The sequence below is a fragment of the Cygnus atratus genome, chromosome 9 (assembly GCF_013377495.2).
Source record: "Cygnus atratus isolate AKBS03 ecotype Queensland, Australia chromosome 9, CAtr_DNAZoo_HiC_assembly, whole genome shotgun sequence".
Taxonomy (NCBI): Eukaryota; Metazoa; Chordata; class Aves; order Anseriformes; family Anatidae; genus Cygnus; species Cygnus atratus.
Genome location: NC_066370.1, coordinates 8,733,210 through 8,746,430, shown reverse-complemented (window position 1 = coordinate 8,746,430; position 13,221 = coordinate 8,733,210). Strand labels below are relative to the sequence as shown.

The window sequence follows — 13,221 nt, the reverse complement described above, 5'->3', positions numbered from 1 at the left end:
TGCAGTATCTAAACAGTTATTTTTAAAATCAAAACTCATGTATCTTGTGATTTTTGTCATTTCAGCATTTGGAACCGACATTTTCCTAAAAATGAAAACAACACTTGTATAAATTGCTAGTCCACTTGCCTACTTGGAGCCTGACTGACTTCTGAATATTCCAGGTTGAAAACTGGTAACTGGCTAACACATAGTAGCTGCTGGAAACAGCCATTTCTGATTCTGAACATCTGCAATACAGATACTTGCTAGATATGACTGGCTCCAACAGTAGGAATCCTGATACACATAACATATTACAGTTGATAAAAACACAGGACCTCACTATATTAATGGTGAAATTAATGATGAATTCTTTAGCCAGGTCTACAGCTCTATTAGAGTCAGGCTATATACACACTAGAAAGATGGTATCATTTTTAAACCTGTATGGAGATTGGTCATAAAGGGAAATTAAAATCTCAGGGCAGAAAAAAGGTGGTTGTGACTTTATTTTGTATGTGTTGCAAATAGTAACATTGACCACAACAGTACAATCAGTGATGAGAATTCCACTCAGATGCTTGGAACTAGAAAAAAGTCCAAGTTCCAGATTTGTCCCTCTAGAAAAAATGCTAAGGCATTCCCTGATCTGAAAGGGTTCCTAAACACATGTACTGACTTTCTTGCACTGTAATACAAAGGATGAGGTATTTCCTTTAATGTGGATTTTCATCTAAGTGACCCCTATTGTACTTGCTTCATTACAGGAAGAAACCATCCAGGCTTCCACCTTGCAGAATTACACAAGTGACATCCGTCTCTCCTCTTTCAAAAAGACCCAAAAGAGGTACAGGTAGCAAAAAAGAGAAGAGAAGGAAGCAAAGAACAGCAGAAGGTAATCCTGTCTTGATTGATTTACATCATGTTAACAGAAGGGATGGTTGACTGATTATGATTATACTGAGATTCTTGTGCTCCTCGTTCTTTCCCCATCTCCAGTTGGACGGCAAAAGCTGTCAGGAAACTGATGAGTCAGCATGCTGCTGCTGTTTGTCTTAGCTATGAGGCATTGATTTTTTTCCCAACGCTTTGATATAGGGTCATGGGTAACCTAAGTAAAATCTTTACCAAGAGCAACAGGGTCAGGCAGCAAGAGCTGTTAGTTTGAACAACAACAACAAAAAAAGTCAATTCTATTTTTACAGTATTTGTTTGGATATTTTATTTTTCTAAGACACCTTAGAGAAAAAAGATTTTTTTCCTTAAGCTTTTTACAGTAAAAGTAAGAAGGAATCATGCACACTTTTCACAAGATCTTCTTTCAAAACTCCCTGATTATTTCCCTGTAAACAGGTATCTTATTCATGCGTCTAATTAACATAAGAACTGAGGCTAAAATTTAGAATAACTCCAATATATGGAAGTTTTTAGAAGGTAGTGCTTCCACTGCTTTAACATTTCTCCAGAAACCAGGCCCCCTTCAACAGAACTGAAATTAGATGATGAAAAATCCATCACCAGGCATTTGGAAACTCTAAGCAATGCTGTTTGGCCAGAAAATCTTAAGTTCTCTTGCTAGTAGTTCAATATTAACGTTATTCTTAAAATTTATCAAATTTTCTGTTTGGTTAAAAATGCAAAGGTAGTTCAGGGAACTCGGAGAGCTTTAATGTTGTATAGTAGACCTCTGTAAAAGGAATGATGATGTTTCCATCTGCAGTGAGGTGCAATCAAAGAATCTCTGCTTAATAGGGTTGAGATTAGTTATACAGCAAAATACAGAGTTAGACCATAAGAAGTTAATTGCAAATCTTCATTTTCTTGTTTAAATTGGCAGGAAATTGTGAAATATTTCCCCTATAAATGCATAGGTGAGCTATTATGTAGAATTTATCATTAACAGGGTGGAAGGGAGGAAGTACAGAGTGAAGTAGTAACAGCTTGTGGTAAGAAACCAGTTGGTTCTGAAAGAGACTGCCATTGTGCAGGAAAGGTCTATATATTAAAATATAAGTCTGAGATTCTTGGCAAAGTCAGCTTTAAGACAGTCCACTGAAGAGTTGTTTTAGGTTGTAAATGAATGTAGTAGCAGGTGCTATTTACTACATATCTCATAGCAGTAGCAGTACACTGAGATATACACTACATAAGTAGCACTGCTAAGAAATTCAGGAAAACCAAAGTTTTTCAAGCCCTGTCTGGATGCATCAGTGGAATGTTGATGCCCCAAAACATTTCATATCCTTAGCTCTACTCAGCACTTTGTAGGGATGAAGCAGCATTCAGTGTAACATACCACATATTTGAGGTGAAGCACAGAAATGAGAACATGTACATAATTTCATACAAGTAGAAACAACAAAGCCATAAAAAGGCTGTACTTTTCACTTGACATCCTCTCTCAGCATGGATCTCTCCTGAAAACACTTGTTCTAGTTGAGAATCTCTCACTCTTAGAGCCATGCACTGGTAAATAGCTCCTCCTTTGGCAGTAACACCCAAGACTAACTGAAGCATCCTCTTCAGGTCTGAAACTTGATACGCTACACTACAGAGGTGTTTAAGACTCTTGGCATCTTTATGGTAATAAGCTGCAAAGGACTCTTCAGATGAATTCTCAGACTGGATTTTCAGCAGAGTATTCTGTTATGGAAATAGCAGAGGGGTGAACAAAAATACATCAAATAGCTCTTAGAGAGACTGTGTCACCGTGAATCTGTGCTAGTGATTAAGTCTTCCTCATTAATTCCATTAGAAAAAGTAGAGATTTTTTGTTGTTGCTGTTTAAAGGTTCACCCACCATTTCAGAAACAAGAGAATTTGTAATTGGCCACCTCAGCTCTGTGTTCCTCCTGTGCTCCATACAGCCTATCACCATCTTTGCTTAGGAAGATACTTACTTCTGATGTTTAAGTATCATTCCCTTCCAACCACATCAAGCAAGTCTAAATATATACATATATATAGATAGATAGATATAGATATATAGATATATATATCTATCAGCAACTATCACATTTGTGATTATTAGGAATTAAATACCATGCTGTATTTTTGCTTGACAAATACAACTTCAGTCAGTAATTGAAAAACTGTCTCTGTTCTAACACTTCCTGGAAATACAAGCATAAACAAAGAGAAGCTTTATGGAGTTAGACCACGCCACTTTGCTTTTCTGAAGCAAGTAGAAGCCCAAGAGTTCGCTACCAAACATTATTTCAAGCATTACTATCACATACTTGGTAAAGTCAGCGGCAAATAACTGGCAGTTTAAAATCAGACCTTGTGCAACAAGTGGAAACAATGATCTTGGTTCTGTGACTGACCGAAGGCAATTGTCCATGGTGACATACAGTAAGGAGGCACAGACTGTGGTACATTCCATAAGCCAGCTATTCCTAAATGAAATTCAGTTCAGGTGCGTTCCTTTTCACTTCCAGGTCAAAGTAACTAGCCACAAACCCTTTGACTAATCTTTATCGTGATTTTTCAGCTGGCTCAGCATGTCACTGTTGTGACTAACACTTGGGGTAGGAACGCGTGGACTCTGACAAGAACAGGAAGTGTGGGCCTTGCTTAAAATATGACTCAGGGCACAACATCAATTTCAGCTCTGAAATCAACTCACGAAAAAAGTTCTTTCCTACAATCCTGGGCCTGAAAATCCTGAATTATTTTCTGGAAAACAGATCCCAAGTTACATTCCTCCAGTTTCTACAACAGACAGCCAAAAACTTCTGCTGAATGCTGAACAAACCCACTAGGAATCTAACCCCGCAAATCAATGAAAGATGCCACAAGAGGAAGCTAATCTCTTCCTCCTTCCTAGAAGGAACAGATGGCCCAGAGGGAAGGCAGTATTGTAATAATCTCCAAGTTATAATCTCCTCTAGCAGTGTTTTCTTAAGAGGTAGTATCACCTCCGCCAGTTCACATCTTAATATCCAACTTAAGGCCTTCACCGATTGCCTGCTGGGGAGAGGCCTCAACATGCATATCCAAACATGCCCTCCCAACCACACTAGTAAGCTTGCAGCTGTTCTATCAGGTGTCATCAAATTCACATACTTGCAAATCATACATTATTTTTCACCTAAAACCCCTACAGTACTAATGAACTCCGATTTTCTTAAATCACAGTAGTTGTTTTTTTTCCCCAAACATGCAACAGGGAGATCCTAGGGTACCATTGCTCAAGATCACATTAGTTGGAAGGGAAACACGTGCACTAAATTGCTCAGAGTGATAAAGAACGAGCCCTCCATTTGGCATTTCAAACTCACAAAGCAGGAGCGTTCAGCAGAGCCTTGAAAACTTCTGGCATCACTTTGTCTGTGAAACATTGTGGTCAATGTCATAGACTGTAATTTTTAAGTAACCAACCTCAAAAAAGTCGCATGAATGAGTGTGGTGAAATGCATCAGTTGTGCATTTACAGTAGACCACTGCTTTAAGACAATGGGGGTGTACGTTAGTCTTACATACACCATCCAATTCAGTCATTAATTTCAAGCCAGCTCTTTTAAAGTAATTGTTTCTGAATTGTTACTTGAAAAAAAAAAAAGACAGGTTTTACTCAGAATAGTCTACATTTTTATTTTTTAAGTGGGAAAGGATAAAAGTAAAAAGGCAAAATTTGACATTGGGTAAAATGTATCTGCAAACTTCTAAAGCCGGAAAACAAAATTACTGTATTATGACAAGATTTATTTAAAGAGCAGTGAAATATAGCCAAATGCAAATAGTTATGCACAATCAGGAAAATAGACGTATACACTCAAGCAGGGACGTACTTAATGTCACATCCTCTTGCTTTGCCAACACAATAAAAAAAAAGAACTAAACCTGATACAGTATATTAGAAAAAAAGTCTCAGGCTTACCTGAAACTTAGGCAGCTATTTGTGGAATTCCAACTTTCAGCTACTTTTAGTTACAATGTCAAATTTAAAGACTTTTACCACAAAACTATCTGTTTTTTCAGAATTGTTTGGCTAGCTTTCTGGGTGAACACAACCGGATTCAAAAGACATGGTGTTTTGTATCAGACCAGCTGGCTTTAAAATACTCCACATGCTAAAGATTTAAGGGAAAAATCAGGCTACTGAAGACAGGTTTATACTGACACTTCCAAGCAATCTGTAAGAAAAATTAGGTTGAGACAAACCAGTGTGTAGGGAAAGACACCCCTTGCTATCTGCAGACAGGTATTTTACAACCCCCAGCACACATAGCTTCGCAAAGAATGATAAGCCTGAGCTTTAAAAAGTGCTTATATTATAAAAATGATTTGGTAAAGCCTTTCATTCTCAAACAGTTGGTCTCTTGACAACGTGTCTCTGAAGCTCCTAAGCACACATATAATAAAAACCTCATCAAGAACAGATCCCAGCAAAGGGACAGATATGTGGTTGGAAGCTGTGAAAGTTCACACTTCAGAAAAAAACAAGCTAACGAACTGCTGAGCCCTGTTAATTGTTTCTTAAAAAAAAAAAAAAAAAAAAAAAAACACAACCAACAAACCAAAACACAAGCTGTAAATAGAGAGAGATTCTAAAACTTGGACTGATATGTTTAAAAGCAGGTTTTATAATAAACCTGTCATAGATCTCTTAAATAAAAGTATTTAGATTACAATTTTCTTGTTTCTAAAGCATCTAAAATCTGGATAAATAATACTAAAATTACAAGCACACACATGCTCTTAAAAAAGTCAAAGAAATAGTTTTGTCAATTTTCTCGTCCACAGACTACACTCCACATGCAAACTTCTTATAGACTTGCACAGAAACATACACAGTCAAGACTAAGCTATTATCTTGAGAAGTTTCTTTTTAAAAAAAATTACAAAATCCACCTGGTGCTTGAACCAGAGCCTAACAGAAGGCAGAGCATGCGCATGAGCAGGACGAGCAGAGCCAGCAATGCCCTTCCAACACCCTGTCAAGTACATGGGCTCTCCACAGCAACAGGCAGCTTGCACCACATGTACTTTTAAAGGAGCTGTATGCCTTACAAGAATACTGTGTCTTCTGAAAAACACCAACTGAGATGATCTTGTTTTCATGAGGCAGAAGAAAGCAGTAGGACAGCAAGCAACAAAGCCTTTTTTTCCCCTTTGAGGAGAGGTGTGAGAAGACGCACGTAGAATTCCTTCAACATAATTTACGTTTTATTGTTCCTACAGCACAGTTACATTAGAGTCAAGCTCATGCATGAAGTGTCCTACAAGGACAACTTCAGACCACCAAGCTCTGCTCTTGTGCTAGGAGCACAAAGAAGGATGCAGCCAAATGGGTGCTGAATCACATTTCCTCCAGGGGCTAAGGAACCTTTCCAACAGTTCTAGGGGCTTTTATTCAGTCCTTTAACAGAAGAGATGGACAAGTTAGCAATGGATCACTTCACAGATTTCGCTAGCTCTGGAAGTCAAATTAAAGAACTGAGCTGACAGAAAAGTTTGGCTTTTTTTCAGAATCAACTGAAGAGATTGTATCTCTTGCAATTTTAAGGTGCCCGTGTTGAGACAAATTTAAGGGAGCAGTTCAAAGAAAATGCTTAGTCTCTGCTTTCTGAAATATCACTGTGATGAGTCAAAGTACGTATCTTAGTATATATGTTTTTTGTTTTTTTTTTTTTTTTAAAAGAGTCTTCTCCAGCAGTTATTTAGGCCTAGCAGTACAAGGAATGAATAGGCCTCCATTCCCAAAATCTTGGAATTTGCCCTTAACTAAAACCATGAAGAGAACTGCCGCCAAATTCACTGATACACATAGCTAGCTTCAGAGTTCCTTGGAGTCCCAAGTTTTACAGCCACCAAACAAATCAATCTCTTTCTTTTACTGGCTGTGCATAAAACATAACATTTGCTTCAAGAAGAGCTTGTCTAGAAGTCTTTTGAATACAAAACAGGAAAAGGCACTGGTGGTGCTGGGGAAATGACACAGTAATATATTTTTTTAAAGTGTGCTGACCCGTTAGAGCTAAAACACCCATCCCCGGCTGTTTACTCTATTAATGCAAAAGAAAGAAAAAAAAAAAATGCAGTCTTTGGCAATCTAGGGCTCCTAATCATTAAGTCTAACACAGAGCAGCAGAACAATAAAAAGAGCAATTGCATTGTAAATTTATGTACCATGCACAGGTTATGGAATGTAGTGCAATAGGGCACTGTGCAGTGATAAAACCGCATTCCTTACAAAGTTAACAGCTTTAAGCTCATGATTTGTACATGTGGGCAACACTGAATGACCTTCATGCTTTCCAACACTCACAAGAAGGCAGATTTATTTGCAGTCACAAGTCAGCTGTTTTGTTTTGGGGGATAAACATATAGTTGAAAGAACAAAGGTTTAAACTTAGCATTAAGCAGCAAATGCAGATGCCAGTGCATCAGATTTAAAAGGTGAATTTGAAGCCCATATTCCAAAAAGCAGAGTAACATTAGCATCTGTGTAAACCCTGACAGAACAGTTGTTTGCTGCTCTTTTTTTTTTTTTTTTTGGGGGGGGGGGGGGGGGGGGGGGGGGGGGGAGATTTTCATATCTCATTTCCATTATAAAACAGTAGCCTCTCTAACATTTGCCTTAAATTAAAAAAGTCCTGTTTCACCAGAAGACAGTGTTCACAATGAATAAATAAAGTTGCACTGCTCTTAGTTTAAGGGACATAATACAAGACTACGTGTTTTCTGACAAAGAAAATCCATCAGACTATTTTACGCAAGCACTGCCTGTCTCAGTCTCAATTTTTTTTTTTAGAAATTAAAATTTTTGGAGAAGGTGGTCACTGAACCGGACTGCAGTATCCTAAGAACACTATTATTAAAACAGCTAGCTAGCAGCTGTTCATTCATTGCACCAAAACCAACCCCAGTATACAGTAAACAGTAAAATGTGGCTTTTTTTGTTTAACAGACCAAGGTGATAACCTTAGATTATCTAAAACTTCCACATCATAGCTGTTATACTGCTGAAAATGAAGTCCTAATATAGATTAAAGGGAAGTAAAGAGACCACATTAAGCAGAGCTATTTCTGGATATGTAGAGACATAAGGGAATGGGACAGGAATCACTGTATTTCCTGCATATCCAGAAATAAGACAGTTATGAAGCCTACAGTTCCTGACGTTCCAAAAACAAATGGCAACGAAAATCTTATTTACAAGCATTTGCTTCTGGTTTTCAACTTCCCAGAGTTGCAGTAAGGAATTTAAATTGTTACTTCACAACCTGAAGTGCCCTCTTCTCAGGTACCTATGCAAAAAAAAAAAAAAGAAAGAAAAAGGACACCACAACTGCTAAACAGGATGACACAGTTAAATACTGAACACAGAGCAGGTTTGAGTACAAAGTTACGAAGGGAAGCACACAAGGCTTTGAGACTATAACACTATACAGGTCTTTATAAAAGGTTAATGGTTTGCTAGCTAAGTGCCAAGGTTCACAAAATGGATATTTCTTTTTTACGAGATTTGAACTTTGAGCATTTTTCCTCAGAACACCAGTAAAAGCTCAACAGCAATCAGACAGGCTCACGGTATTTTCCATAGAAGTGTTTTCAAGCACTTTGTTAATAAAATAAGAGACCAAAACAAAGTCTAAATTAGACTCAGCCCTTTAGATATATGCTTCAGTTTGCTGCTCCTGGGTCAGGTGGCTTGACAGCAGTCTGAGTATAGTACTTGGATGACTAACACCAAAACGGGTTGAAAGCAGCAGCAATCATGACAGAGACAATAAAGACCCCAGCAATTGCACACAGCTCCAATGAAAGAAAAATGATTAAAAATAGCTTCAATAATGCAGAGAAAACACAGTGCGTTTTAGCATCATAACTTTCTTAAAGGTCACTTTTCAGTAAAGGGATTACGTATGGTACTAACAACACACGTATAAATAAAGCATATGGCATAAGCAAACGTTAGGATAAGATTTTAGATGCATTTAAGAATGGAACTTCAAGGTAAACTGGATACAAAGTGCCATGATAAGAACACAGACAAGTTAAGGAAGGTGTGTGTGATGTTAAGAAAGCAATCAATTTAAAAACAGCAACAGAAAAGCAAATTAAAACCTCCTGCAATGAAAGACACAAAGGTACACTGAGTTACAAGAACATAATCTTTGGAGATTTTAATATAAGCCGCTGTCTTTATCAGCGTAGTTCAAACAGAAAATTCCTCTGAAGCTCATCATGTATGAGGAGACCAAGGTAGAGACATAATAGGATAAGAGGGCAGGAATACACTGCGTGTCCAACAGGGAGGCACTGATGGGTGCTTTAGGACAGCTCTCCCACTTGCCCGCTGCACAGATGAGGGGACACCGGGAACAGTTACAAGTATCTTCTTTCCCTACAGCAGGTCTCTCATCAAAATTAACAGGGAGGAACATAGGAAAGGGTGTTTAAGGGACGTTTCTGTGACACGCAACAACCCATCAGGCAGATTAGGTGCGTGCCTGTGTGTATGCGTGGGGACTGGGAGACTGGTGTGCACCTCAGCTGCACCAGAGCAGTTTCAGGTGGAGGAAAGGGGCGCACGGGTCAGGGCAAAGGAGATTACAAAGGCAAGGGTGTGGCGTAATGGGTGCTAAAAGGTGGCGAGTGAAGCCTGAGATGAAAACCAAGTGTTTAGAAAAGAGTGTAAGTGGCACCAAGACGTATGTTTGCCAGGGGGCCCGTGGGGACCCAGCGCAGGGCACGGGCTGAGGGCAGAGCGCCCGGTCTGAGTGGGAGGGACGGCGGAGGGAAGGTGCAGGGCACAGCCTAGGGGAGGGCAGGGCAGGTGAAGCGGCCGGGGGACGGCTCCGGGGGCGCGGCGCGGCGGGGCCCGGTACCTGGGCGTCTTGGCGGCGGCGCTCTCGCGGCGGTCCAGCACGCCGGGCACGCAGTTGGTGAGCTCGGTCCAGTCGGCGTGCAGCCCGCAGCTCCAGCCCGTGGAGAAGCGGGAGAAGAGCCAGGTCTCCCGGCGGTTGGGGCGGTAGCAGGTGCACTTCTTCTGGCCGGGCCGGCAGTCGCAGGGCACCTCCAGGCGCACGTTCTGCACCAGGTGGCGGCCGAAGGTGGTGCCGCCCGTCTTCTGGATGTGCAGGAAGACGATCACGTCCTCGCCCTTCATGTCGAAGGCGAGCTCCCGCTCCAGCTCCCGCACGGGGAAGTAGTACTTCTTCACGTAGTGCGGGTCCGGCGTGGGGAAGAGGTCCGGCTCCTCCGAGTAGGAGCGGCCGCTGGGGGAACCCAGGCTCAGCCCCGGCCCCACGTACTGGTACAGGATGAGCATGAAGCACACCGAGACGGCCACGATCAGCAAGAACTTGCTGGTCCTCTCAACCATGGTCCTCCCCGCACGCTTCATGTGTCACCATCTCCCGGGGCTGCCGGCGCTGAGCAGACGGCGGCGGTGCCGGGGGGCGGGCGGCGGAGCCGGGCGCCTGTGCCAGCCGCCTCCCCCCTGCTCCCCGAAGCGGAGCGGCGCGGAGCGGAGCCTCCCCGGGGGCGGCGGGCCGCTCCCTGCCTCTCCTCGGCTCGGCTCCTCGCCGTCCCCGCCCGCCCCGGGAGCGGGGCAGGGGCAGCCCGCAGCCAGCCGCTGCGGAGGGGCCGCGGCAGAGCGGCTAACTTGGGCGGAGGGGCGGGAGGGGGCGGAGAGGGACCGGAGCGCAGAACCAGCCCCCTCCCGCCCCCCGCCTCCCCCCGCCTCAGGAAGCCAGCCCCATCCCGCCGCGGCCTCCGCTGTGCCCCGGACCCGGCGGCACCGGCGCGGCAGAGCCCGCCCGAGCCCGCCCCCGCCGCCGGCTGCGCAGGGGCCCGGCCCGGCCCGGCCCGGCTCGGCTCGGCCCGGCTCGGCCGGCAGCGAGCGCTTCCTGCCCGCGCCCGGCATGCACAGCGCCCGCCGCCGCCCGGGGCTCCGCCCGCGCCCGCCCGGCCTCCGCTCCCCTCCCGGCCCCGCCGGGTGCCCGCGGGCCGGCCCGGAGGGCGCTGGGGGGGGGCGGCGGCGCCGTGAGGGTGCGGGGCCCCGGGGAGACGCCGCGAGCCCCTGGTTGTAACGTCGCAACTGGAGGCGCCCGGGAGAGCACGAGCACCGGGAGGGCTGCGGTGTTTGTGGCCGGGAAGAAGCATGTGCGTGCCGTCAGAGACGGAATTTGGCAGCAGTAACGGGGGGGGGCTGTGCTGAGGCGGTTTTTGCGGAAAACTTTCCCAGCGTGATGCTTCAGGCTGACCTGCCAGGCAGCCCTGCACCTAACAGTGACGCTGCCACAGGACTCACTTGCAATGCAGTAGCCCCACAAATTAAGTAAAACGCTACCCGGCAGCTGCCAGGTACATACCTTGCTTGCAGCAATGTCCTGCGTGAGGTGGTAGTTAGCAGCTGAGATGCTTTTGCGAGGAACAGCACAACAAGGACCTACAGAGGCCAAGTGTTCTGCTCACAGCTCGATGACCGTGCTGAAGCGGAGCCCTCGGGAAGCTGCAGAGCAGTGCCGTGGCTGGTCTGTTTGCTGGGCATTGAGGGGCAGCTTCCAGGCAGCCCCAGAAAATCTCCTCGCTGCTGCCTGTGATGGGAGGATGACACAAGGCCCCACGTCAAAGAGCACAGCGGTGAGGCTCAGTGTAATAACAGTCACACTGGTGCTTCATCTAGGCATGAGTCTGTGCAGAATTAATAATAGGGGCAAATGTTAACTTCTAGCAAAATCTCTAGCTAAAATACTGCATCTCCTGTAATTGCTTCTATTGGTGACAGTTGTTTCCAATACTCTTTAAAACAGAAGTTCTGCCTCGATTTTTAGCACCCACCCTTAAAAAAATCTCACCAGATAACACTTTTTAATTCAAGTTGTGTTTTGTAATGAGTGTAAGACAGCATGTGTGTAGATGAGCCATTGTCAAGTACTGTGTCAAATTTATAAGGGCTTAGGAGGAAATGAGATCCCAGATTTTCATTTGAACACCATGACTGATAAATCTGCTAGATTTTGAGATGGCTGCATTACTCACGAGTTGTGGAGCCCCAGTGAGTTATGCAGTTCTTCCCAAACAAATAACGATAAAATGTTTATAGCACCCAAAAGCATCATATATTGTGTTCATACCATTTTTTTGTTTGATATTTTCCTCTTAAAAGTCTGCTTCTGATTCGCCTCTTTTCATGTAGGCTACTAACTCCAGAAACAATGATGTCATTCTTATACACAAAGTTCAGCAACATCCAGCAGTATAGTATAAACTCAGTTTAAAGGTTTGAAATTTGTATTTTGATTTGGGAAATATAGGCATATATATATATGTGAGATTTGTATATACTTGGGCTATACACCACAGTATAAAAAAGCAGTCCAGATTTTAGTATTGCAATGTGTTTGCCTATGGTTGTAAACATACAAATACTTACAAATGTCCAATATGGGCTATGAAAGATAAATGTACCACAAAGGAAAATATGGAGATACAGATTTCTTTGCTGCAGCACCTTCCATCTAGCAGTGTGAAACAGCCAACATAGTGGAAGTGGTGGGAAGGCATGTGTCTTTCTGATATGCGCCCACGCACAAAAAGTACAAGGCATCCTGCCTAGGAGATGCTGCTAAACCAAAGCTCTGGGACCAACACTTCCGTTTTTACCGAAATGCTGTGGAATCCTTCCTTGCTAATTCTACGTGGTAGAAATGCTGGTATTTCAAAGCTGCTTACAGGTATGACTTGCCTAAGGTGATCACTTCAGCAAATACTTAAATCAATCCCTGTTTTTACTTAAGGTAAAATTCCACTGAAAACAGTGACAGAGTAGTTCTTTGCTGCACAGGGAATTATACATCAATTGCTGCCTCAGTACTAGTTTAGACCAGAATGTTTCTTAAACCTGAGAAGATCTGAGCAGAGTTAAAATAGCAAGATTTACTCTTTCTCTGGCCCTTCCACTGCAAACAACAGGGGAAAGAGATGGGAAATCAAAAATAATAATAATAGTAAAATCATGTTGTCACCTCTGCCTGCTTATTCTCTGAATTTAACTAGACCATGCGTTTAGCCATTACTGCTCATCACAAGATCAATCTTGCTCTCGTAGGCCAGACCTCACCAGGCTTTCCTGTGTCTCATCTGGGATTCATCACAGTAAGTCTGACTAGCTCCAGGAGCAGACCTCTGTTTCCTGTGAGGCAGTGAGAGTGACAATCTGCTATCACTGAGACACCTAAAAACGAAATGTTTATGTAGAATGAAAGTGTTTTGGATGGGAAA

At 43.3% G+C, this 13,221-nt stretch overlaps 1 protein-coding gene across 2 annotated transcripts in view; it reads right to left on the bottom strand.

Moving 5' to 3' along the window:
• HS6ST1 (heparan sulfate 6-O-sulfotransferase 1) overlaps window positions 1-10,590 on the bottom strand; it is a 180,074-nt gene extending 169,484 nt beyond the window's left edge. The window contains exon 1 of one of the 2 annotated variants that reach the window (XM_035544418.2): window positions 9,822-10,590. In XM_035544418.2, coding sequence (XP_035400311.1) covers window positions 9,822-10,339 — 518 coding nt within the window. In that variant the 5' untranslated portion in view covers window positions 10,340-10,590. The remainder of the gene's footprint in view (window positions 1-9,821) is intronic. The other variant, XM_035544419.2, reaches the window with a different exon arrangement.
• Window positions 10,591-13,221: the final 2,631 nt, after the last annotated feature.